At 39.6% G+C, this 26500-nt stretch overlaps 1 protein-coding gene across 3 annotated transcripts in view; it reads right to left on the minus strand.

Moving 5' to 3' along the window:
* Positions 1-1724: 1724 nt before the first annotated feature.
* The window catches only part of ndufaf6 (NADH:ubiquinone oxidoreductase complex assembly factor 6), a 32672-nt gene continuing 7896 nt past the window's right edge, over positions 1725-26500 (minus strand). For 2 of the 3 annotated variants that reach the window (XM_043688031.1, XM_043688033.1), the window contains exons 4-9: positions 19044-19100; positions 17581-17683; positions 14225-14358; positions 5146-5247; positions 4815-4871; positions 2017-4729 (exon numbers count right to left, since the gene is read on the minus strand). In XM_043688031.1, the coding sequence (XP_043543966.1) occupies positions 4601-4729; positions 4815-4871; positions 5146-5247; positions 14225-14358; positions 17581-17683; positions 19044-19100 (582 nt within the window). In that variant the 3' untranslated portion in view covers positions 2017-4600. Of the gene's footprint in view, positions 1897-2016; positions 4730-4814; positions 4872-5145; positions 5248-14224; positions 14359-17580; positions 17684-19043; positions 19101-26500 lie in introns of those variants that run through there. The other variant, XM_043688032.1, reaches the window with a different exon arrangement.

Below are 26500 nucleotides of genomic sequence, written 5' to 3' on the forward strand. Positions count from 1 at the left end.
CGCAGGTTGTCACTCTCATCTCACCTCTAAAATGAAATTCCTTTATCCATATTTGTGCCAAGGTTGTAATGAGGGCAGGAGCTGAGTGGCCCTGGCAGAACCCAAACTGTGTCTCACTGAGCAGGTTATTGCTGAGCAGGTGTCGTTTGATAGCACTGTTGAAGACACCTTCCATCACTTTATTTATGATTGAGAGTAGACTGATTAAGCAATAATTGGATGGGTTGAATTTATCCTGCTTTTTATGTCCAGGTGGCTGCATGCCAGTATTATAACTGTATTGGAAGAGCTTGGCTAGGAGAGCTGAAAGTTCAGGAACACAAGTCTTCAATACTATTGCTAGAATGTTGTCAGGGCCCTAGCCTTTGCAATATCCTGATATCACAAATGAATTGAATTGGCTGAAGACTAGTATCTGTAATCTTACGGACCACTGGAGCATGCCAAAATGGATTTTCCACTCAACACGTCTGGCTGAAGATTGCTGTGAATACTTCAGCCTTATCTTGTGCTCTGGAATGCTCAGCTCTTCCACCATTTTCTTACAGGATGGCTATAGTTCTCGTCAGGATTTTTTTTCCCTTGAAGACCCCTTTGTTGTTGTGTCATAGTGTCACAGAGTCGTAGAGCTGCATGGTATGGAAACATACCCTTCAATCCAAATCATCTATGCTGACCAGATATCCTAAATTAATCTAGAACCATTTTCCAACATTTGGCCCATATCCCCCTAAACCCTTCCCATTCATTTACCCATCCAGATGCCCTTTAAATGTTGTAATTGTACCAGCCTCCACTACTTCCTCTGGCAGCTCATTCCATACACGCATCACCCTCTTTTGAAAAAAGTTGCCATTTAGGTTCCTTTTAGATCTTTCCCACTCACCCTAAACCTATGCCTCCAGTTTTGGACTCCGCTACCCTTGGGAAAGTAATTTGGCTATGACACCCCTCAGTCTCCGATGCTCAAGGGAAAATAGCCCTAGTGTATTCAGCCTCTTGCTAGCTCAAACCCTCTAACCCAGGCAACATCCTTGTAAATATTTTCTGAACCTTTTCAAGTTTCACAACATCCTTCCTATGGCAGGGAGACGAGAACTGAATGCAGTATTCCAAAAATGGCCTAACCAATGTCTTGTACAGCCTCAACATGACCTCCCAACTCCTATTCTCAGTGCTCTATCTAATAAAGGCAAGCATACCAAATACCTTCTTCACTATTCTATCTACCTGCCACTCCACTTTAAAGGAACTATGAAACTGCAAAGATCTCTTTGTTCAGCAACACTTCACAGGACTTTAGCGTTAAGTGTATAAGTCCTGCTCTCATTTGCCTTTCCAAACTGCAGCATCTCACATTTGTCTAAACTCCATCTACCACTGCTTAGCTCATCAGCCCATTTGATCAAGATGTTTTTTTACTCTGAGGTAATCTTCTTTGCTGTCCACTAAACCTCCAATTTTGGTGTCATTTGCAAACTTATCAACCACACCTCCTACGTTCATATCCAAATCAATTATATAAATGACAAAAAATAGTAGACCCAGCACCAATCTTTGCAGCACACTACTGGTAACAGGCCTCCAGTCTGAAAAACAACCCTCTACCACCACCCTCCGTCTCCTACCTTTGAGCCAGTTCTGTATCCAAATAGCTCGTTCTCCTGGTATTCCACGTGATCTAACCTTGCAAACCAGTCTACCAAGCAGAGCATTCTTTAATGCCTTACTGAAATTTATTTAAATCACATTCACTGCTGCAGATTATGACACAACAGTTAATAAGTATAGACACAACATGAGATCGATAAGATGCTGATTGGCTAGTTGATTTTGGCTTCAGCAAGTTTGCAACAGTTTTATCTCTGTGAAGCCTCACTTACTTCTGGAATGGCACTGTGGATGGAACAGAAATGAGTGACAATACGAGATAACGTGTTAAAGCAACAATCATTGAATACAATAATTTTATCACACTTATAATGTAAGTAATAGAAGTGATAATATAAAAGGAAATAAGAAAGAAACATAATTTTATTGAAAGGAAAAAAGCATATATCAGGAGAAAGAAAACAATACCATTTTATTATCACCAAAACAGTAATTTAACCAATCTCAAATTAGCACATCTGAACCAGTTTGCCAAAATGGTAAACCCCAAATTAGTCTATCCATTCAGATAACTAGCAATAAACTAATCCTTAATACATGCATCACCACGTCTCTGAAATATCTTTCATTGGACAGACACTATCAGTGTTCTGGAACATGTATGATTTACATATATTTATAGATTGATCTTTTGCTTTAAAATTTTTACTTCAAACTCTTGGAATGAGAGTTTTGTTCTGTGACTATGAGGAGATTTTATGGTTAATTTGTAAGTATGTCTGGAGTCATGATGTTCTTTGAACCAGTGATTTCCCAGAATGATAAGAGGGATTTGTTTGCAGTGACAGGGTTTAATGAGCTGTCAGAGTAAATATTAAGGAACATTTGTTTGCTTTCAGTTTAGAAGGATTGGTCACTTTTTAAAATTTACTTGGGGAAATACTTATTATTTGGAAAGCTTATTGTTCAGTTCACAGAGTTTAGTGTGAACCAGTTTCTCCTGAAGAAAGGGGATAGATGAGAAGTGTTAGGAAATAGGCTCCCTGAGTGTAGGGATTTTAATATGAAAGTTCCAGACCAGATGTGTTTGGTTAGAACACTAAAGCAGTGTTTCAAAGTTGAAGAAGTCAAAGCTCAACCACATTGTTGTGGATCTGGGGTCAGCTGCAGGTGAGACCGGGTAATTATGGCAGATTTACTTTCCTACCAGATTTTCAAATAACCTAATGTCGTGTGATTTTTAACTTTGTCTTGTTGCATTGTAATAAGACTATACATGGGCTATAAAATCTATATAAACCAGGATGGCTGAACAGCACTTTAGAACTTTTGACCAGTGTGTATGTGATGAGCTGAATGGCTGTCGTCAGTTCCATGACCATGATTCTAAAAGATGCTTTAGTTTGACAAGTATTCCTTTATATTCTTAAGTATAGTAACTTTCACAGTTTAATTAAACAACTGAATGTACTACAAAATTAAGATTTTAAAATCAGTGCACTCCACCATCTGAGCATTGCTCTTTTAAATGACAATAACTTGAGAAAACTATGCAGAACCAGCTGGTAGTTATATCAGTGTACAGTAGTCAGTTTTTTAGAAAGTTGAAAAGGTTACATTCAAAAGCTTCTAGAACTTTCCTATTAGTGGTCTTATACCCAAAATAAAAACAGCATAATTTTAATAGCCTCCTTGAAGACCTCCAGATAAACACAATTCATGGAAACTCAGTGATTAGTTTTAGCTGGAAGAACTCACTTGAAAGGAAGACAGAAAAGTAAATACAGGTGGTTGAATAAATAATTCACAAATTTCTGTTATTTGTGAACCATGAAGTGAGCTTCCAATCACATTTCCCTGCCACCATCAAGAATGCTGATTTTCCCTTCAGCAACATCATTCAACTCTGTCCCCCACCTCATCTTAATTGATGCTAAAACCCTTATTCATGCCTTTGTTACATCTCGACTTGACTCTTCCAACGTACCTTAAGTCAGCCTCCCATGTCCTATTTTTGAAAACTTGAAGAAATCAAAAACTCTGCTGCTTGTGTCCTTAGCTCCCAATGCATCCCATTCACCATCATCCTGATCCTAGTGACCCATATGAACTCCAGATTAAGCAACATTTACACATTAAGGCTCATATTGTTGTTTTCAAATCCCAGCATGTCACCACCTTAGTTCTAAAATTTTCGTCAACTCCACAACACCTCCAACTCCCAAGACATCTGCATGCCTCTAATTCTGGCCTCTTGCGCATTTCCAATTTTAATTCTTCAATCACTGCTGGCTGTGTATTCAACTGCCAAGCTCCAAAGCTTTGAAAATCCCACTTTATACCTCTCCAAATATCTTTTAAGATATTCTTGTAAAATCTAGTTCTTGCATCAAGCTTTTGGTCATCTACCCTAATATTGCATTATGTGACTCATGTCAAATTTTGTAACACTCTTGTGAAGTGCCTTATAATATCAAACCACATTAAAAAATGTTATTTAAAGTTACTATTATTTGCTTTAAACAGAACTGTAAAAAAAACCTTAAGGCTTTGTGTTTGTGTCATAGATTTTAAAGCTAACAGGTGGAGAATGGAACATTAACACCAAAGAGTGGAACATGTTCCTCTACCTCTATCATCAATGTACTTCCAGATGAGATGCAATTTTGGTAAAATATTAAGTATTTTCAACATTTCTTAGTCAAAAATCTTCGACAACCTTCTATAGCAAATATGCACATTGGTGCTGAACTGCAAGCCATTTTATGCTGTTTCAATAGAAATGACTGTCTATCCCAAATCCTTTCTTGTGGGACCCATCAAGTTGTCATTGAATTGACTTCCAAACCGTCAGTCCGCTCTAAATTTGAGCCCAGTTCATGAAGGATAAAAAGGACAGAACACTGTCCTTATCAATCTTATATAATATTTACTTTTTAAAGAATCAAGCACTATTATTAAACTTTGCTATTGTAACCCTGATTGACTTTTAATAGATTTTCCTCCAAGAACGTATATACAAGTAGAAAGGAAGCATTGTATTTCTCTTCTGCAGACTAGGATGAAACACATCGAAATCAACTTTACGGATTCTGTCCAAATAGTCATCAAGAACAACCTACAAGTAAACAAGTTCAACAAGGGTTAAAAATAAAACAATGCAACGTTTCAAAAAACAAAGCGAGAATAGAATAGAAGCTTACCGTTTGCAAAAATGCTGGGTAGGCCTTTGAAGGAACATTTCCACAGAATGATCGGGCCTAGGGAAAAACATAATAGGTTGCACACTTCATCTGGTAATAACAATTAGATTCATGAAAACAAATGAGTAATAAAGGTATGGAAAGAAAACAGCAGAGGGGAGTAGGAGGAAGGAAAAAAAATGGTGGTGGTCAAACCGGAGTGGGGGAAATATAGGAGTCAGGTGACAGAGCCAGAAAGATTCAGGTGGTAATATTACATCAGAATCAGAGATGGAGAAAAAAACGAGGCCACAGACATATTGCTAATTCTGTTGAAAGCAGAAATACGTACATGCTCAAGATGAACATGTGCCTGACTTGCTACATCAAAAATGACATCCCTCACGTTTTTTCCATGATTTGCTCGAATAAAATCTTCTTGTGACACACCATGCTAAAAACGATAAAAACACAGTAAATTAACTTCAACCAATGCAACTCACTTCAAATGAAGTCAAACTACAGAATGAATCATTAACTCATAGCACAGAATATCAAGTTACAGAGTAGTAATACTGTGCTACTCACAGGTAAGAGGTGTACATTTCCACATTCTGAATTTATAGTATAATTTTTCATATCTCTCTTTTAGATTAGATTCCCTACAGTGTGGAAACAGGCCCTTCAGCCCAAGAAGTCCACACCGACCCTCCAAAGAGTAATCCACCCACACCCATTACCCTCTGACTAATACATAATAGACAATAGGTACACGAATAAGCCATTTGGCCCTTTGAGCCAGCACCACCATTCATTAGGATCATGGCTGATCATCCACAATCAGTATCCTGTTCCTACCTGAAACCCATAACCCTTGATTCCACTATCTTTAAAAGCTCTATGCATCTCTTTCTTGAAAGTATCCAGAGACTTGGCCTCCACTGCCTTCTGGGGCAGAGCATTCCATACACCCACTATTCTCTGGGTGAAGAAGTTTCTCCTCAACTCTGTCCTAAATGGCCTACCCCTTATTTTTAAACTGTGTCCTCTGGTTCTGGATTCACCCATCAGCGGAAACATGCTTCCTGCCTCCAGAGTGTTCACTCCTTTAATAATCTTATACGTTTCAACCAGAATCCCTCTCATCCTTCTAAACTCAAGTGTATACAAGCCCAGTCACTCCAATCTTTCAACATATGATAGTCCCACCATTCCAGGAATTCACCTCATGAACCTACGCTGCACTCCCTCAATGGCCAGAATGTCCTTCCCCCAATACACTTAACACTATGGGCAATTTAGCACAGCCAGTTCACCTAACCTGCACATCTTTGGACTGTGGGAGGAAACCCACGCATAGTTTTCACAATTCCCATGTTTCACATACATATGTAGCCTAGATAACACTGACGGGCAAGACTAATCTCCTCTTCCAAATGAGTAACTGTCTCCTCAAAAACCTTTCTCCTGCCTCCAATAGCAAATGCAAAGAAACCTGAGAATGTTTTCTCTTCTAAGAGTTATCAACTCTTTGTTCTCTCACTCCAACCATTTCTTCACTGGTCGCTCACTATGCAGTTTGTCTTTACTTCTCTTATTTCCAGTTCCCTAAATTCTAACCCACTCAATTCCTGATCCTAATTACATATAGCAAGGTGTGCATCATATTCAGGCTTAGGCTGATAAATGGCAAGGTCTATCACTGTCCAAGAAGAGAATGCCATTTCAAAATTATGTCAACAAGAACAGGTCGTGGACTGTGTACTCTGAGGTGAGTATCTCATTTCCAGATTCCTATAGTCTTTCCAGCATTTCCAAAGCACAGGTCAAGAGTGTGATAAAATATGATACATTTGCCTTGTTGAGTAAGCTTCAATAAAACTCAATGTTTGACACATGCAGAACAAAGCAACCCACTCAATTGGCATCACCTCTGCCACCTGTGCACAGAGACTGCTGTATTGACCATTAAGAACAAAGATTTTGTATTTCACCAAGGCTTCTTCACCTGTTCATTCTAAATTTGCAAGCTCAACCACCAAGAAGGACAAGAGCAGCAGGAACATAGGAACACTACCACCTGAAACCTCCCCTCCAAGTCATGGATCATTCCTGACTTAGAAATAGAACAGTTTTTTTCACTGTGGTTGATTGATAGTCATGAAAAGCCCTACCTAATGGCAATACAAGTGTATCTACTCCACGTAGATTATAATTTCAATTGGACAACTCACCATCAGCTATTCAAGGATGATAAATGTCAGCAACTGTAACATGCCATAAATAGCTGCAAAGATAAACAGATGCTGTCAGTCCCCAGAGAACACAGAACAGTACAGCACAGCACAGGCCCTTCGGCATGCGATGTTGTGCCGGCCTTTTATCTTACTCTAAGATCAGACTAACCTACATGTCCTTCCTTGTATTATCTTCCATGTGCCTATCCAAGAGTCGCTTAAATGTCCCTAATGTATCTGACTCTACGACCCCTGCCAGCAGTGCATTCCTTGCGCCCACCATTTTCTGTGTAAAGAACCTACTTCTGACATCTCCCCTAAACCTTCCTCCAACCATCTTGTGATAGCCATTTCTGCCCTGGGAAAACATCTCTTGTTTTGGTTATGTCAGAACCATCATACTTTCATTTAAAAGTAGCATCATCATTTTAGCAACATTGGCCTCCTTTAGTCTATCCTCTTTTAATGTCCCATTTCCTCTGGCCCAAGTCCTACATTTTGACTTTCTAACTTTATGCCCATATATCCTGAAGCTCCCTATTCAAATGTCTGCAGTCTGGTTTCTACCATGTCATATCAATGAGGTCACCTTGGCTAAACTCATGAAACGATCCTGTATAACAATGGTGGTGACAACAGTCTCACCGTTTTTTTAATTCTCCCTGGCATTTGGTCACATATTTTAGGCCATTCAAAAGTAGATTAATTTCTTCAAAGAAAATTGTATTATAGAGAGAAACTTTAAACTTCTGCACAGCGAAAACAGACTTAAATGTTCTGCTTTTCACACATCTAATGTAATTTGCTCGAATTTATTTAATATTGCTGCCATCTAGTGTTATAATCAAACAACAAATGACTGAACAAGTATTTGGGCTAAAACTTCAACTGTACTGCACAGATGGGGAGGCAATGGCCTCGTGGTATTATTGCTTGGACTGTTAATCTAAAGACCCAGATAATGTTCTGGGGACCTGGGTTCAAATCCTGCCATGGCAAATGGTGGAACTGGATTCAAAAGGGGGAAAAAAAATCTGGAATTAAGAATCTACTGATAACAATCAATCCACTGTCAATTGTTTGAAAAACCCATCTGGTTCACTAATGCCCTTTACGGAAAAAAAATCTGCCATCATTACCTGGTCTGGCCTACACGTGACTCCAGACCCACAGCAACATGGTTGACTTTTTAAAAAAATATATATATTTATTTAACAATTTTTATTCTTTTACAAAAAAATGAAAACTTATAAAAGTACAAAAGTACAGAAAATTAGAAATAATATCACATTATATTACAGCAATGTTTGCAATAAACTACCTACTACTCTTCAAGATACAATGTCTCATATTTACTTAACCCAGATTAAAATAAACTCAAATTATTACTCCACTCACTGCACCTCCACCGAAGCTCCCATCCATGGGAGCAAAGTTATTATACCCATATTTACTTGGCTCCCCGGACCACCATATACGGCCCTTGTGGCTATATAAAGGCCCTAAACAGTACCGCCGATAGGTCCATGTCTACATAATTTAGAAAGGGCCACCATGTTTTATAAAATTGCTCTGTTCCATGGCGTACCATACTTGTCAGATAATCTTGCTCCATCACAAGTCCGTGCAAACCCACAAGACTTGGAGGTTTTTCTAATATCCAATTCATTAGAATGTTCTTCCTCACACAGTGTGTAAGAATGTTAAATAACCTCTTCCTGTGCTCCCAGAGAGGGCAGATGCAGTAGTTCCAAAAGAAGGGATATCGGATCCTCCTTAACTTCAATTCCTAGAACCTTCTCCAGCTCATTGTCTATGGCACCCCAGTATCCACGAACCTTGTAGGAGGGTCAAAAGCAATGTGTGAAGGTGCTTATGCTGATTTTACATTTGGGACACTTCAGAGAAGATCCTTTCTTAAACTTTGCTAACCTCTCTGGAGCCACATGGGCCCGGTGAAGGATATCAATTGCATAGCTTGTGCTTTATTGCATATTTAAATTTTCTTTACATTCCCCTATATCCTTCCTTGTTTCCGAGGAGTATTCTTCCCCTACCTCCTTATTCCAGATCCTATGGAGTCTCTCCATACTCTCCATATCCCCCAAGGTGCTCCCTCACTGCAAATGATATAACCGAGAGAGTGCCCTCACATCGGAACACTCTTCTTTCTATATCTGATCAGTAGGGCTGAGCCAAGAGTGTGGTCTTCTTCTGTATATAATCCCTACCCTGGAAGTATTAAGAATCCTGTATTTCTGACTTAATTATTTGATAGACGTTAAGACCTCTGCCTTGAAAAATCTCCCAAACAGGAGATTTTTCCCTCCCATGCTCTAAAGCTGGAGTCCATTGACCCCGGTCTAAATCTTGTGACTCCCACTAATGGGGTGAACGGCGAAGTCTTAAGCAAATTGCCTTCATCCTGCTGCATTATCCTCCATGCTTTCACTGTATTTATGATAAATCGGGCTCTCAGTGCTCAGCCACAGATCTCTTCTTGTCCGTAAGCAGTAAGTTGATTAGGGGACATTTTGCCTGCTAGGCCTCAGCATCAAGCCATATCGACCTAGAGTCCTTACGCACCCATTCACCCACATATGACAGCAGAGCGCCTATTTGGTATCGCTTCAGATCAGGGAGGTCCACCCCATCCCCTCATATCCCACGGAAGTTGTAGCTCAGTAAATTTAATTAGGGGGCACCTATTGTACCAGATAAATGATCCAAGCAAACTGGCAACCTCCGCAACACCTGTTTGGGTAACAACAGGAGCATCCTCATAGGATATAATAACCGAAGAACATCAATTTTAATCAAGGCTATACAGCCTAGTCATGTTATGGGTAGCCCCTTCCACTGCTGCAAGTCCTGCTTTATTCTCTCAAACAATTGTACCAAGTTAACTCTGAGGTGACGGAAGATAGAGAAAACCTTTCTGTGACCACCTAAAAGGAAACTCCATTCCGTCCTCCAGCTTCGGTACTTCCACCAATTCCCCCATGGACGTGACTTCCGAATTTGCAATATTTTTCCTGTATGCCGAAAATTGCCAAGTAGTTTAATATTTTGTATTAGCCAGGGTATGGACTTTTCTGGGTTAGCCAAAAACAGAAGGACATCATCCACATAAAGACTAACTTTGTGTTCCCTAATTCCCACTTTCGTGCCACTATTTCAGGGTTCTTTCAGATGGCCTCCACCAATGGCCCAGTTACCAAGGTAAATAGCAGTGGCGAGAGAGGATATCCCTGTCAGCTGCCTCTCCCCACACTAAAATTGCTCAATTTGACACCATTTGTGATAACCACCAACTTGGGGTCTCTCTATATGATACTGCCACTCACCTGGCAAAGGCCCCCATTAGACCAAAGCGATCTAGAACATCAAAGAGATACAATCATTCCACCCAATCAAAAGCCTTTTCTGCATCCAGGAAGACCACCAAGCCTGGAATGAATCTCTGCTGACGTACTTGCACTTTATTCAATACCGTCCTGATATTATTGCAAGAGCTGCGGCCCTTGATAAAACCTGTGTGGTCCTCTTTTATAATAACGGGCAACATCTTTTCCAACTTCACAGCCAGCACTTTTGATAAGATTTTTGAAGTCTATATTCAATAACGAGTCATGATTTGGAGATGCCGGTGTTGGACTGGGGTGTACAAAGTTAAAAATCATACAACACCAGGTTATAGTCCAACAGGTTTAATTGGAAGCACACTAGCTTTCAATTGCCAATCACCTGATGAAGGAGCGTCGCTCCGAAAGCTAGGTGCTTCCAATTAAACCTGTTGGTCTATAACCTGGTGTTGTGTGATTTTTAACTTCGATAACGAGATAAGTCTATACAACTCTCAATCCTCAGGGTCTTTCCCTTTCTTTAAAATAAGGGAGATATTGACCTAAGAGAGGACAGAAGGAAGTCCTGGCTATGCCAATGACTATACATCTCCAGGAGTGGTTCAGCTAACGTATGTATAAATTCCTTGTAAAAGTTACTCGGGAACCCGTCTGGACCGGTTGCCTTACCACCTTGGTGCTGCCTTACCACTTCTTGCGTCTCCTGTACTGTCAGCAGTGCATTTAAAAGGGAGACCTGATCAGCATTTATACCAGGGAAATCCAGGTTTTCAAAAAAAAGATTCTACTCTGGCTACGCCATCCCAACAACCCTCCAAACGGTATAACTCTGCATAGAATTCCTGAAATCTGGCATTAAACTTTTTTTTAGCTCACAAGTGATGTTGCCAGGTCTTTTCCTAAAAGACACATTAGACTGCAGAGCACTTTTCTTCCTAGCCAGGTAAGTGAAGTATCTACCTGGCTTATCCCCATATTCAAACAGCCTTTGCTTTGCAAAAAAGACCCTTTTGAGCATCGAGTCCCGAGCAGCCCGGAGAGCCGTGACCCGCTGTAACTTAACCACAGATGGTCTGGTATAATATGCCGACTCGGCTGCCTTCAGCTGGGCCTCACGCATCAGCTGCTGTTCTCCTCTCTGCCTTTTTCTTGTTGTTGAGTATGAAATAATCAGACTGCTTAAATGCACCTTGGTGGTCTCCCAAAGCATTAATGGATTACTGGCCGTACCCTAACTGATGTTCCAAAAAGCTCTGAGCCTCCTTGTAACGTACTGTACAAAGTTGCCATCCCTCAATAGAAATGATCCAGGTGCCAGTGCTGTGTGTCCATTCCACTACCCTTGGTCTTAACAGCCAAAAATACTGCCGCATGGTCCGCAATAGTTATGTTCCCAATCCTGCAGGCCAACACCAAGTCCAAACAAACTGACAGAATAAAGAACACATCAATTCTTGTGTAGCACTTCTGCAAGTTGGAGTAAAAGGTAAAATCTCTCCCATTAAAGTGGACTCACCTCCACACATCCATTAGCCCCAATTCCATGCACATGTCCACTAACTGTCTAGACTGCAGAGGTGCATCCGACAGACCCCTTGGCATCCTGTCTACCCCAGGGTCCATGAGATGATTAAGGTCTCCTCCTAAATCGTATGGTGCATCTCAACAGCCATTAATTTAGAGAAAGTGTCAACTAAAAATTTGAGAGGGTGTGCCGGGGGACAGTAAACATTCTGGAGGCCAAAAGCTTCTCAGTGTACCAGAGCCTTGAGAACGATGAACCGTCCATACTTATCCTTGCTTTGATCTATCACCTGAACTGGGAGGTTCCTTCGTACCATTATGGCCATTCCTCTGCTTTTGGAGTTGAAGGAGGAGAAGAATACCCTATCATATCCCTCCTGCTGTAACTTCAGATGTTCCCTATCGGTTAAAGGTGTCTCTTGCAACAGAGCAATGTCAACCTTTCCCTTAAGATTTGAAAGCACCTTTTTTGTTTTAATGGGGGAATGGTTACCCTTTTATATCAGGTGCACCACCTGAACAGATTGCTAGCGATGAATGCACACTCCAGCCCGTGGTTCCCCGAGTGGAAGAAGCTCATGCAATGTGTGCCGTAGTATCAAATCTAAAAACTGTTCCTACAAATACTACTAAAACTAAGAAACTAACCACTACTCCTAACTTGCACAAATAAACACAAAAACCACAAATCTCCAGAGATTTCCCCCCTTGCCCATAGTGGGTATTCACTCCCAATCTTACAGCCGGCCTGGCACCTTCCTTAAGGCCGTGCCCCAAACCCAGGCAATGGAAAAAAAACATGTTGTTTACACTCCTGCAAGTTAACAATGGATACCCTCCCCTCCCCCTCCACATCTCAACGCCACACATTTTTACACCAAAGAAGTAACCACCTCTCACCTAGAAAAACAGAACTGTAAAATAACAGATAACTACCAAACGGATATAATATAAAACAAAGCAGATTTTATACCAAAGCAATACCAAGCCTATAAGGCCATTATACCATTGTCCACATGCATCTTTTCCTCTTTCCCCCTCAAGCAATGACAAAACATGAGGTAGTCATCCACACAGAACTACAAAGAACACTAGCTTCTCAGACCATATCAACAATATTTCCCAAGGACAATGTTACCATGGAACGAGTTGCAAAGGTAAATAGTCATTTAACCCCATCACTTGAAATTTTCAACATTCATTTCTAGATTATTGCCATTTACAAGTTTTTTTTCAATATCAGATCAAGCCTGGTTTAGCGAGGACTAACCACACACATATTGGTGGAATGAAGGTGTTAGTCTGTGTGTCAACATAACCAAGGCAGATATAAAATTTCTGTGGAAAGAAAATGCCAATCCAAACAATTCAGGTTTATACTATTGTAAGTTACAGAGAGAATGAGACATCAAAACAAAGAGTGGTGAGTTTGGGGCATTTAAGTAATGTTTTCTTCCCGCCTCCTGCGTGTCTATGTCTACGTTGGATTCCAGCATCCGCAGTTTTTTTTGTCTCCAATCATCTTTCTAAGCAGCAAAAAACCTAATCATGCCCAGAATTGATTTATTGAATTAACTTGTCAGCAGTTTCCTATTCTTTACTAAAATTAGATTAATCCAGAACTCAAATGTCAGCCTCAGCTCAGTCAATAGCATCCTTGGCACGGTTGTGGCTTCAACTCCCACTCCACGACGTGAGCACAAAATCAAGGCTGACAATTCAGTGTAGTACTGAGAAAGAAGTCTGAACATCAGAGATCTATTTTCTAATGAGACATTAAACGGAGGCCCTGTCTGCAATAAGAACCCTTGGCACTGCTCTGAAGATCAGCAGGGGATTTATCCTCAGTGTCCTAGTGAATACTTATCCCACAATCAATACTACAAAATGATTATCTCGTCATTGTCATATTGTTGTTTGTGGGAAGTAGTGCACAAATTGAGTGTTACATTTCCTGTATTACAAACAGTGACTGCACTTCAAGTGCAAAACAGTTTGGGACACACATATCATAAAAGCACAATACGAATGTAAAATATTGCTTTTGCATGGAGGAGTCTTTTCCCACACAAAATTTCACACATCCATCAGACACATCTATGCCAAGCATCACTCATGTACTGTCTCCCAGTACACTTGATTTCTACAGCATCCTGCCTAGTTTTGTTCCAAAACTTTGATTTACTAGTTGCTGCTCAGTCTGCTCCATGGGTGTTCAATGTTACATTCTTCACCTAATCAGTTTTCGCAACATACTTCAGTGGTGAATACTTTTCAAAGAGTGAAATGTATCATTTGAAATTACCAGTACACAGATGTCCAGTGGAAGGTAAACCTTCCGTCGCATACAATGATAAGGTGTTGAACGTAGACATGTCACAATTCCTTGAGCTTTTCCAATATGACTTGCTGCATGATCTGCGTGGATATCCTTTACACCTATTAAAAATAACAACGACATATTAATAAGAGACAGTAATTTGGATTACAGGTTAAAAAGATTATAATGGACAATTATATACCCAAGTGCAAGCAGAACATAAAAGAAATAGTGAATTACACTGCATGACTTTCTCAGACGAATGTCTCATCCATATTTTAGTCACCCCCAGATCTGCATTTTCTATTACTCTTCAAGCCAGCTTTCCAATCACTTTTAATATCAATTCATGCAAAACTCTGCTACCGTATCCTATCCAATACCACATCCTGCTTAGCAATCAGCATGTGTTCAATGGAAAACAATTTAATTTTGACTAAAATTAGCAAAATTTCCCAATGACTCAAAATTTTAATCTTTGTGCTCAAATCCCTTGTTGGTCATGACCTTGCCTAGCCTTGTAATTTTGTGCAGATCTACAATTCAATTCACCTCCCATTCTGGCTCCTTGTGAACTGACACTTTCTATCTCATCATTATTAGCTGTGCTTTCAACTATTTTCATCCTACACTTGAGAATTACCTCTTTAACGCTCGTTCACTTTCAAATGATCCTTAAAGCTGAGCTGTCTGATCAAGGTATTAATGCTCCCTACTGATATCTTTTATGGATTGTCATTGACTTGTGTATGATTACAATGCTGTGAAGTGCCTTATGCGAAATTGATCCAAGGCAGAGATGTTGAAATACAAAGTAAGATACAATTCTTTGTTAGTAGGTTTATTCACAGGATGAAGTCCAACGGATCTCCACACTGGAAAACCAGACCACTTCAAGTTTACTTCACTCTACATTAATTTTTACTCTCCTCTTAAATGGAGATGTTAATCATTCTCATCTAGCATCATAACAGAAATAGCATATTGAAATATGACATGGATGTTTGATCATTGGTCCTAAACAATCTCAATGCTGGAAATCTGGCCATCTTTCTCAAAGCCTACAGCTAAGTTCGATTTTACTACATTCCTAATAATGACGATTGCCTCATTTTCAAATAAAATTGTTATATTCCTCAAAATATACAAAATTAACATTGAAAATTGTTGAGATGAAGAGTTATTCGAGATGGTTACATTTTTTTCAAAATACTTCAAATAAAGCAATCAACACCAAAACAGTTGGCTGACCTAGGATTTATGTAAGGCAGGTGATGAAGATCAACAAATCAAGTTCAAATGTCCAACTCTGGAGTGACAAAGCCATAGATAAGGGTTACAATACGAGTTGAAAAAGGGACCAAGACATATACTTTTGAGGAGGGAAAGAACATTTTGAACAAAGGATGGTCTGAGTCAGCCTGATTGTTGATGGAAAGACAGTGAAGACAGTGAAAAGGATTACATCAAAATTGTATCAGAGACTTTGCAGCCAAACTATCCATATCAATATTCAGAAGCAAATTACTGTGGATGTTGCTTGGAAACATCTACACCTGTACTGGAAACAATTGCTGGAGATCACAACAGGTCAAACAGCATCCATGGAGAGAGACCAAGCTAACATTTCAACTCCAGTAGCATTGCCCAGCTTCACTTCATCCTTTACCTCAACAAGACATTTTCCTCTTTCTTTCAGACATCAAAGCATGCAAGCTCTAGCAACTTAACGACTCTAACATCCCTCCCGCAGACAGTTCCTTAGCACCCACACCCTTCCCAGCCCTCAGATGCCATCACTTTGTCCCCTTGAGGGCACTAACCCCAAACCCAGCCCTTGCCATGTTTTCGATATCTCTACTATTCTCAGCAAAGGACTCAACTTCATATCCGTACACTTCCCAACTTAATGAATTTCGGCCTCATCATAATGTTGAACTGTTTCTCTGCTGCTTCCGTCTCCTGACTCACTTCTTTGGGCAGGAATCCTCCCCTCGCACCCACCTCCAGTATTCACCCTCCACTTGGATGCCCTCGTCTGGCCTCTCACACGCCCCCGATCTCTTCATTGAAAACTGCCAACATGACATCGGCCGTCTCAGTTTCTCTGCTCCTCTCACCGACTCTAACCTCTCCAGCTCTAAAGAGTCATCCGGACTCAAAATGTTAGCTTGCTGTCTCTCTCTATGGATGCTGCATGCCCCACTGTGATCTCCAGCAATTTGTTGTTTTCATATCAATATCCATCCTCCGCAGAAACAGTAAACACAATTCCAGACACATATGCTCTAAAAATATTCTTTTACTCCCTTTACATTCAACTATCTACCTATTTTTCATTCTTTCACAGGACATGAGTGTCGCTAGCTAATTGTGTGTCAACATAATCAAGGCAGATATAAAATTTATAAACACCCCTAACCGTCTTTGAAAGAAGACAGAGTGCCTTCTTGACCCATTGCAGTCCATGGGGTTAGAAATTGATCTTGAATAAGCTATAATGAGTGGCTGCAGTTCATTTTGTAGCTGCTACACATTGCTGCCACTATACATCAACAGTGGACAGAGTGAATATTCGGAGGTGGATGAGGGGCCAATTAAGCAGGCTCTTTTGTCCTGGATGGTGTTGAACTTCTTAACTGTTGCTGGAATTGCACTCATGTGGGCAAGTCAAAATTAATTCATTCCTGGCTTGTAGATGGTGGACATTATGGGAATCAAGAGTTGAGTTACTTTCTGCAGAACTCCTCGCCTATAACCTGCTCTTGTTGCCACAGTATAATCTGGAACACCTAATCTTGTGTTTAGCCTAATCTTCAAATTTTGACATTATGTCTACTTTGAATTGATGAACTCATGGTGCAATCCACTGCTTCATACCCTTTGTTGAAAACATTTATCTTCTTGTTTAAATATTGTGTTTAATCAACTATGTCTACATATTGTAGAGCCTTCAATCAGTGGGAACAGTCCATTTTGGATTGTCATTTCACCCTCTGATAACTGATATGCTTCTATGAAATTTCTCAACCTCCTATACTTGAACAAAAATGCAGCCTCATTTTTGTTCTTGTTTTTCTTCTCAACATGTACAATTTTATTGAACATGTGCTGAACACAAAATGTGGAACCCAACACTGTACATTGTATGCTGTCAAAATCTTATTAGCGCTTATATAGATGGAGCACTTCAGCTAACTAAATCTCATCAGGTTACAAAAGACAATTTTGTGTTGATGGGAAAATATCTGAAAAGTCAAACTATTCAATCTAGACTGTTTCAGTTTAAGAAACAACTCTTCAATTAAAAATAAAATATGATTTATGAAAATAAATCTTACCTAAAACTTCCAATACGAGATAGATGAATGATGACTGAGCGTTTTCCGCGTAAGCTTCCAGCTCTTGGATATTTTTAAATGCTTTTTCATTCAAATTCCTTTCCTGGAATTCATTATATTAGCATAGACATAAGTTGGTTAATTCTGGCTGGTCTTAATGAAAAGTACATTGCTGCAAAATGCTATAGTTTAAAACATTTTTCTAATGTATATAAGATGCATATTGGTGCCATATGTTTCTACAGTCAGTCTTCGTGAGTTTGGTGCATCAGCCATTTGCAGTGACAAGGAAATTGCTTTGCTAAACTATTTTATGCTCTGTCACTTGGTAATACAAACTTGTAACTTTCAGAATATCAAAAAAAATTATACTATATTAGAAAAAAAATTAGATTGTTTGGTAAGTATATTCTGACTGGTTGCCATGTAGAATGGAATAGGAAACAGTTGCCCCTAATGTTTTGTTTAATTGAAAGAGGCATAATGCCTGGACATTTTATTTTTGTTTGGATAGAATGGGGTTTTGCATTTGAAAATATGTAGGTCATTCACATTGGGAACCTGACTGATAACATCAAACTGATAGTTCGTGCATTTCTTAGCATGCTCAATACTGTTCAATAAGTATTGTTCAATCAAGGAATCATGTCTAATGTCAAGTTTTCATGTTTTCAAGGGTGAATACAGATAGTCCTCTTTGTAAACAGCCAATGGGACATACAATGGATCCACCAATTGTTGGGATTGTTGCTGACATACCTGGCATTTCACTGACAATGAAATTCATATACCGCATTACTCACTTATGCAGTAGGCAGAATGCTTTTTGGACTTGTTGGCAGCATCCCATCTGTATAGTAGTAACGTAAAACAACTATCTTCATTTTTCGTGGTTCATTACATTTTAAATACACCTTTCCCTTCTAAGGGAACTTTAGGTATACTGGGCACTTTTCAGCTCTGAAACTGCTACCTTTTGGCCCATTTATGAACTTACTTAATATATAGCGAGATGTTCTGAATGGTTTAGCCATTATCCTTCAGGATAGCACGAATGGCCTCCATCATGCACTCAAATTCTTGTTTGAAATTAAGTTAGCAAGGTCCCTTTTTTTTGAATGTGCTAGTTGTGCATTCTGCTAATGGATTCTCTACTACTATCTACCGCAAGCCTATCTTCACTGGTCAATATATTGGACCTCCTAAACCTCCATATTCAAAAGCATTTGCCTCATCAGCAACCTGGAAAGTAGTGCCCAAGGCACCATGCAATCTTGATGCCAAAATAGGGCTAGTCTCTTCATCATCAGCTGTGATTATCTGCAAGCAGAAAGGATCTCTGTGTATGGGCATATCAAAACAGATGTAATCAAACCTGGAGGGGCCTAACTAATGGTCTGTTACTATCTAAGGTCAGTCTTGGATAATATTAGCTTCAACATATTTAAATAAAGTATATTTACCCGTTCCTCAATAATACGCAGAAACCATCTCTTAGTCAGCTTGTACTTTCTTACTGCCTATTAGATGACAACAGAATTTCACAAAAATTATTAAAAAAGACAACTGTTTGCTCATTTAAATTTTCCGTAAGTTCTACTGCAACTTAAATACATGCACAAGATTGTGAGTTTTGTAAAAGCAACTTCTACATTGGTGCTAAATTTTCTAAATTGGTGCGAAAACCAATTACATTTTGATCTGGCTAAAATATTGAAGAATTTGACAAAATATTAAAGCTCTTGCTGTAAAAGCAACAATCACAGCATGGATACAAAGTTGGGTGAGTGACAAATTAATAATGAACACTTTTTTTAAGGCTGGAATACTGTGGAATTTTCCAGGGTCAGTATAAGGACTACTATTTTACTTAATGCACATTTATAGTAATATCCATGTCTCGGACATTCATAACACCATTTCAAAATTTGTAGATTGCACAAAACTGTATTGTAAATTGCAAACAGGATTGTGATGGATTTCAAGATGTCATAAAACAGGCTAGTGTGGTCTGTATGGTCATGTGGCAAATAAAATGTAATGATGGGCAAAATGATACAATTTGATAGGATGAGGAGAGGCAACATTAAGTAAAAGATATGATTCTAAAAGGCAAGATGGAACACAGGGATCTGGGCATATATATATATATATGTACACAAATGATTAGTAGGGCAGGTTAAGAAAGTGATTCATGGATCACAAATAATTCTAGACTTTAAAAATAGACGACATATATAAGGAAATTATGGCAAAAATATAAAAGATGCTGATTTAGCCTCAAGTGAAATATTGTGCCCAATGCTGAACACTATACTTTAAGAACATTAAAGCATTATAGAGGATGCGGAAAAGATTAAAAAGGAATGGTTGCTGGAATGAGGGATTTTGAAAACATTTGCTCATGGGATCTGGGTATCAGTAACTAGGCCAACACTTATTACCTATATCTTATTGCCCTGGATGCATAATTACTGACATGACTGAGAAATTGGTTGAGTAGCAGGTGACAGAAAATAAGGATAATGGCCAATATTTGAATTGGCAGGATGTGTCCAGTTGATCTGTGTTAGGACCTCAATTATTCACATTATTTATTAATGACTTGGATAAAAGCACAAGAAGTCATAAATCCAAACTTGCTGATGACACAAAGTTAGGTGGCATTGTAGACAATGCAGATCATAGCACAAAATTACAAAGAGTTATTGACTAATTAAATGGGAAAATCTGTGGCAGTTGGTGTTCAAAGTATGTAAATGTGAGGTTATCTATTTTGGACTGAAAAAAGGTAGATCAGGGTACTTTGTAGATGCTATGAAGTTAAATACTATTGATGTCTAAACAGACTTTTTTTTTGGGGGGAGCAGGGTCATAGATTTTTAAAATGCTATAAACAAGTGCAGAAAATAATCAAGAAAGTTGATGGAATGCTTGCCTTTACATCTAAAGGACTGGAGTACAAGGATGCAGAAGTTATACTGCAGTTATATAAAACCCTGGTTAGACCCCACTTGGTGAGCAGATCTAGCTACCACACCTTAGGAAGGATATTCCAACCTTGGAGGAAGCACAACATAGATTTCCAAGAATGATACCTGGATTTCAGGGGTTATAAGGAGATTATACAGATTAGGCCTGTTTTCTCTAGAATTTAGAAGGTTACAAGGTGATCTGATTAAAATATTCAAGATATTAAAAGGAAAAGTCATGTCTGATGAAGATAAATTATTTCCACTAGTTGGGGATTTGAGAATTACTGATGTAAAAATTGGGGTCAAACTATTTAGGAGTAATGTTGGGAAGCATTTCTGCATACAAAGGGTGGTAGAGGTTTAGAACTATGTTCCTCAAATGGCAATATTTGCTAGATTCATTCTTAAATTAAAATCTAAGATAAATAACTTTGCTTAACAGAAGTTTATTAAGGGCTAAGGCCCAAAGGCAGCCATGATCTCATTGAATGGTAGAACATGCTCAAGGGGCTGAATGTCTTACTCCTCTTCCTATGTTCCTAAGTGGTAGCAAGCTGCCTTCTTGATCCATTGCAGTCCTTAGGGTGTAGGCATACCCAGTGTTGTTCAGTTCTAATATTTTCACCCAGAAAAAGTGAAGAAACAGAAATTTAGTCCCAAATAATGGTGGTGTGTGGCTTGAAAGGGAAGTTGCATTGGTGATGTTTCTGTGTATCTGCTGCACTTGATCTTCTTGATTATAAAGGTCACAGGTAATGTTGGGAAGGCATCTTTGACAGGTGCTGTCAAAGATGCCTTCCTATATTAATGTTGTGCATCTTGTAGAAAGTGCACACTGTTGTCATTTATGCTGGTGATGAAGGGAGTGAATGGTGAAAGGATTAGATGTCATGCTAATCAAGTAGGCTGTTTTGTCCTGGATGGTTTCAAGCTTCTTCAATATTGCTGGAGCTGAACCTATTTAGACAAGCGAACAGTATTCCATCACACTTCTGACTTGTACCAGATAGATGGTAGACAGGCATTGGGGACTTAGGACCTGAGCACTGAATTCCCAGCCTCTGACCTGCTCTTGTAGTCACATTATTTATATGGCTTGTCCAGTTCAGTGTCTGGTCAATGGACGTAGACTGTGGAGGTATCAAAAGGACTTGGATAGATTGTAAAAGTCAGTATTTGCCCTAGTGTAGGTCAAGAAGTGATTTGATTGAAGTTTTCAAAATCACAAGGGATCTGGACAGAGTAGATAGGGAGAAATGGTTTCCTTTGGTAGAAAATTCAAGAACCAGAGGCAATGATTGAAGGCGTTTGGTAAAAGACTAAAAAAATTCATGAGGACAACTGTTTGTTAAGGATCTGGAATACACTCTCAGATAAAGTGATGGATATGGATTTGATTGTAACTTTCAAAGTGGAATTTGATGATTGCGTTTGGAAAGAACAATTGCAAGGATATAGGGAAAAAGCAGGGATAAGATGAGCTGAATTGCTCTTGCAGAGAGCTGTCACAGACATAAAAAGCCAAATGTCTCCTTCTGTTCAGTTATCATTCCATTTTAATTGTTTTAAATCTAATAGGTTGTATATTTGTTTTCCAGCTGACATGTTTTGTACACATTTAATTTGTCACATTACAATGACAATTTACCCACTGGGTAAATGAACTGGAAAAACGAACCAAATATTTCAACACTTCTTGTTTGTTCACTGCTTATTCACACTAAGTGATAATACCGCAGAAGCAATTTTGTGACTGTAATATTCACAAGCTTTTATCCTGTCAAGTTTTGTGGTTTTCATGTTTAAAGCACTATCTTTCTACTTGCCCAAATTCTAGCATTTACTCACCAGCCTTTCTACTTCCCACTACAGTTTCTATCAACTTATTACCAACCATCAATGCTTGTTTTATCCCTCTCATCATTAATGTGGAAAATAAAAGAGGCTGAAGTTAAAATGTTAACACAAGGGGAAATGAAACAGAAAATTAACATTATCCCCTTTGGGTGGTAGGTATAGGACAGATGTTAGGGGTAGGTTCTTTACTCAGCGAGTCGTGAGTTCATGGAATGCACTGCCAGTAGCAGTGGTGGACTCTCCCTCTTTATGGGCATTTAAGCGGGCATTGGATAGGCATATGGAGGATAGTGGGCTAGTGTAGGTTAGGTGGGCTTGGATCAGCGCAACATCGAGGGCCAAAGGGCCTGTACTGCGCTGTATTCTTCTATGTTCTATGTCCTAGTAGCAAGTAGCAATAGTATTTGCAGCATGACCGGAAAACTTTGAATTTGGAACTGGCGTTTCTTGTTGCCCAGGGTAAGTGGGATCGTTTTTCACTTTTCTTTGGCTTGGGATTTTAAAACATGAAGTATACTTTTGGCAAAAAGAGCTGATTATTTATCACTGACTTGAGGGGAAGTTTCTTCTCATTTCGCCTTGAGATTCTTAACCCCTGAATGTTTTGGATCTGTCAGCATACTGAACCGAGATTAATCCATCTTTGATTTAGGGAGTCAAAGGAATGAAAAGCAAGAGGAAAAAGTTCAGTCAAAGCCCAAGATCAGCTATAATCCAACTCAATGACAAAGCAGGTTTGACTGAATGCTCCCATTTCTTATGTTCTAATGTTAAGTTCTAGCTAACCCATACACAAAAAACAACACATTTTGGTCTGACAAGAAATATAAATGGATAAAGTTCTGTTCAATTTTTTTTTTTGCAAAACAACAAGTGGTGTTGAAGCAGATGAATCCGAAATATGTGCAGTGTAGTAATTCACAGCATGATAATGTAAAGGTAAAGTTGCCATAGTTCCAGGGGACCAAAGAGCTGCTGTCTAATTAGAGAGAAATTCCTGGTGCTGAGTTTAGAAGTCTTAGACCAAGGGTGAGATTGAGAAAGCTTGGACCTTCATGGTGATCTCAGTGTGGTAACTGAACCTACAGTGTTGGCATCACTCTGTATCACATACCATCCATCCATCAACTGAGTTAATTGATCCACTGCATGCACTTGTTATAGTAATGACAGAAAATACTGAAAATACACAGATATATTGCTGGTTAGATACAACAGTACTGATAGGAAATGATTTGCAGTATTTTGTCCCAGTGACAGTAAAGAAAAAAAAAAAGAGGATGATGAGTAGCGAGAACAGAAACATGCATGTAGCAGTATTCCCATACATCTGCTGCTGTTGTCTTTTTCAGCTAGAAAAGGTGAAAGTTTGGAAAATGCTGTTGAAAGAATCTTGGTGAGTTGCTGCAGTGCATCTTGGAAATGCTGTCACTGTACTTCTATGGTGAAGGCAGTGAATGTTGCAGGTTACCAATGTTGCTCAGCCTCACTTATTATCAGGTAGGGGCTGGATATCCTAACACAGTCCTGACTTGTGCCCAAATCGGTGTTTGATGGGTTTTGATCATAGCCTGACACCTGAGGAGAGCTAATGTTACTTATGATTTATCAGTTCAAACCATAATATCTGCACATTGATCTTGACTGCACACGTACATGAATTGCTTCAATATTTGAGGAGTTGTGAATGTTACTGAATTGTATTAAACACTGATGAATCAGCCAATGCTCTCACTTTTGACCTTACAGTTGTTGCTGAAGCTGCTGAAAATGAATGAGACGATTGATTTCCAACAACCACAAGCATCTTAGATTAGATTAGATTACATTTGTGTGGAAACAGGCCATTCGGCCCAACAAGTCCACACCGACCCGCTGAAGCACAACCCACCCATGCATTTACCCCTTACCTAACACTACGGGCAATTTAGCATGGCCAATTCACCTAACCTGCACATCTTTGGACTGTGGGAGGAAACCGGAGCACCCGGAGGAAACCCACGCAGACACGGGGAGAATGTGCAAACTCCACACAGTCAGTCTCCTGAGGCGGGAATTGAACCTGGGTCTCAGGCGCCGTGAGGCAGCAGTGCTAACCACTGTGCCACCGTGCCGCCAATATCTTGTTCACTGCTAGATAGGATTTCAAATTCCTGCACTGATTCTCATCAAATTCAGTGCTGCTAACCTTGATGCCCACCCAGACAATTAATGCCTTGAGGTCAAGTGTGGTCATTTTTATCTCATCTCTGTAGTTTAGATGTTTTGTCTATGTTTGGACGAAGGTTGCAATGAGGTCAAAGTGGTGTTCCTCTGGGGGAACCAAATAAAACGTGAGTCAGCAATTTACTAATCAGTAAGTTTCACTTAATAGAATGTTCTATCAATTTGCTTATAACTTAAGAGCAGACTGAGAAGGCACAGGACATTCCTGGGCAAGTTTGCACATGTCAGGTAGATTCCAATGTGGTAGCTGAACTGGAACAGCCTGGTCAATGACACAGCTAATTCTTGAGCAGACGTTTTCAGTACTATGGTCAGAATGTTGTCAGTGCCCACAGTCTTTGTGATATCCAGTGCCTTCAGCTATTTCTTTACATGGTGTGAAATGAATGGCTGAACTGTGGTAACTGAAATGCTGGGGACATCCTTGGATGTTGAGATAAATCATTCACATGGCACATCTGGCTGGATACAGTTTCCAATGCTTCAGCCTTCTGTTTTGCAATAATGAGGTCGGCTTCCCATCATTTATGATGGGGTTATTTGATATCACTTCCTCTATTTAGTTGTTTAATTGTCCATCACCATTCACAAATGGATGAGGCAGAACTGTAGAGTTTAGATTTAATCCACTGGTGGTGAGTATCTTAGCTGTTTGTTGCATGCTGCCTTTTGCTGTTTGCCATGCAAATAATCCTATTTGGTAATTTTACCAGGCTGACAATTCATTTTTAGGTATGCCTATTACTGCTCCTGGTATGCCCTCCTGTACATTTCATGGAACAATGATTGATTCCGTCAGACGATAGCAATGGCAAAGTGAGGGATGTATGTGAGGCTACAGATTGTGTTGAATGCAATTCTGCTACAGCTGATGGCCCACAGCACCTCATGCATGCCCAGTTTTGAGCGGTTAGATTCATTTGATATCTATGCGATGTAGCACTGTGTAATGTCACATAGGAAAATGAAGGGTATCCTTAATGTGACAAGATTCAAAAGGTAGTTGTCATGCTTACCATTAGCATGACGGTCAAATGCATCTATAACATATAGACTAGTGAGGATGAAGTCACGCTTATCTCACTTATTGGTACTCTCTAAAGTCAAATGTGAGGATAACCAGTCAGTAAGTTCAGCGAGTATCCAATTCAAAAAATCCAAGACAACCTCTGCTGTTAAGCAGTTTCTTTGCTTGGATGGCAGAACACAATAGCAGGGTTGGTGTCCAAATTAAGGAAAATGAGGGGTAAAAGTTATCTTGATTTCCACTCTTGATCACTACCAAGGGATTTCTGCTGGAAATACACATATGAATAAGTTTGTGCGAAGATTTGTAGCTCGGGTGCTCGTTGTTGTGGTTCTGTTCGCCGAGCTGGAAGTTTTTGTTGCAAACGTTTTGTCCCCTGGCTAGGCGACATCAGTGCTTGGAAGCCTCCTGCGAAGCGCTTCTTTGATGTTTCCTCCGGTGTTTATAGTGGTCTGTCCCTGCCGCTTCCGGTTGTCAGTTTCAGCTGTCCGCTGTCGTGGTTGGTATATTGGGTCCAGGTCGATGTGTTTGTTGATGGAGTTTGTGGATGAATGCCATGCCTCTAGGAATTCCCTGGCTGTTCTCTGTCTGGCTTGACCTATGATAGTAGTGTTGTCCCAGTCGAATTCATGTTGCTTGTTGTCTGCGTATCACTGCTTCCAGCACACACACAGACACACACACACACACACACACACACACACGTGTTCACTCTTTACAAATCCTAGACATCCACAACGGACCAGTACTATTCATACAGAAACAGCTCATTATCATGACTCACAGCGGCTCAGTCCAAACACAAAAAAGTGAAAACACGTTGAGAAAGAAAACC

The sequence above is a fragment of the Chiloscyllium plagiosum genome, chromosome 4 (genome assembly GCF_004010195.1).
Source record: "Chiloscyllium plagiosum isolate BGI_BamShark_2017 chromosome 4, ASM401019v2, whole genome shotgun sequence".
Lineage (NCBI taxonomy): Eukaryota > Metazoa > Chordata > Chondrichthyes > Orectolobiformes > Hemiscylliidae > Chiloscyllium > Chiloscyllium plagiosum.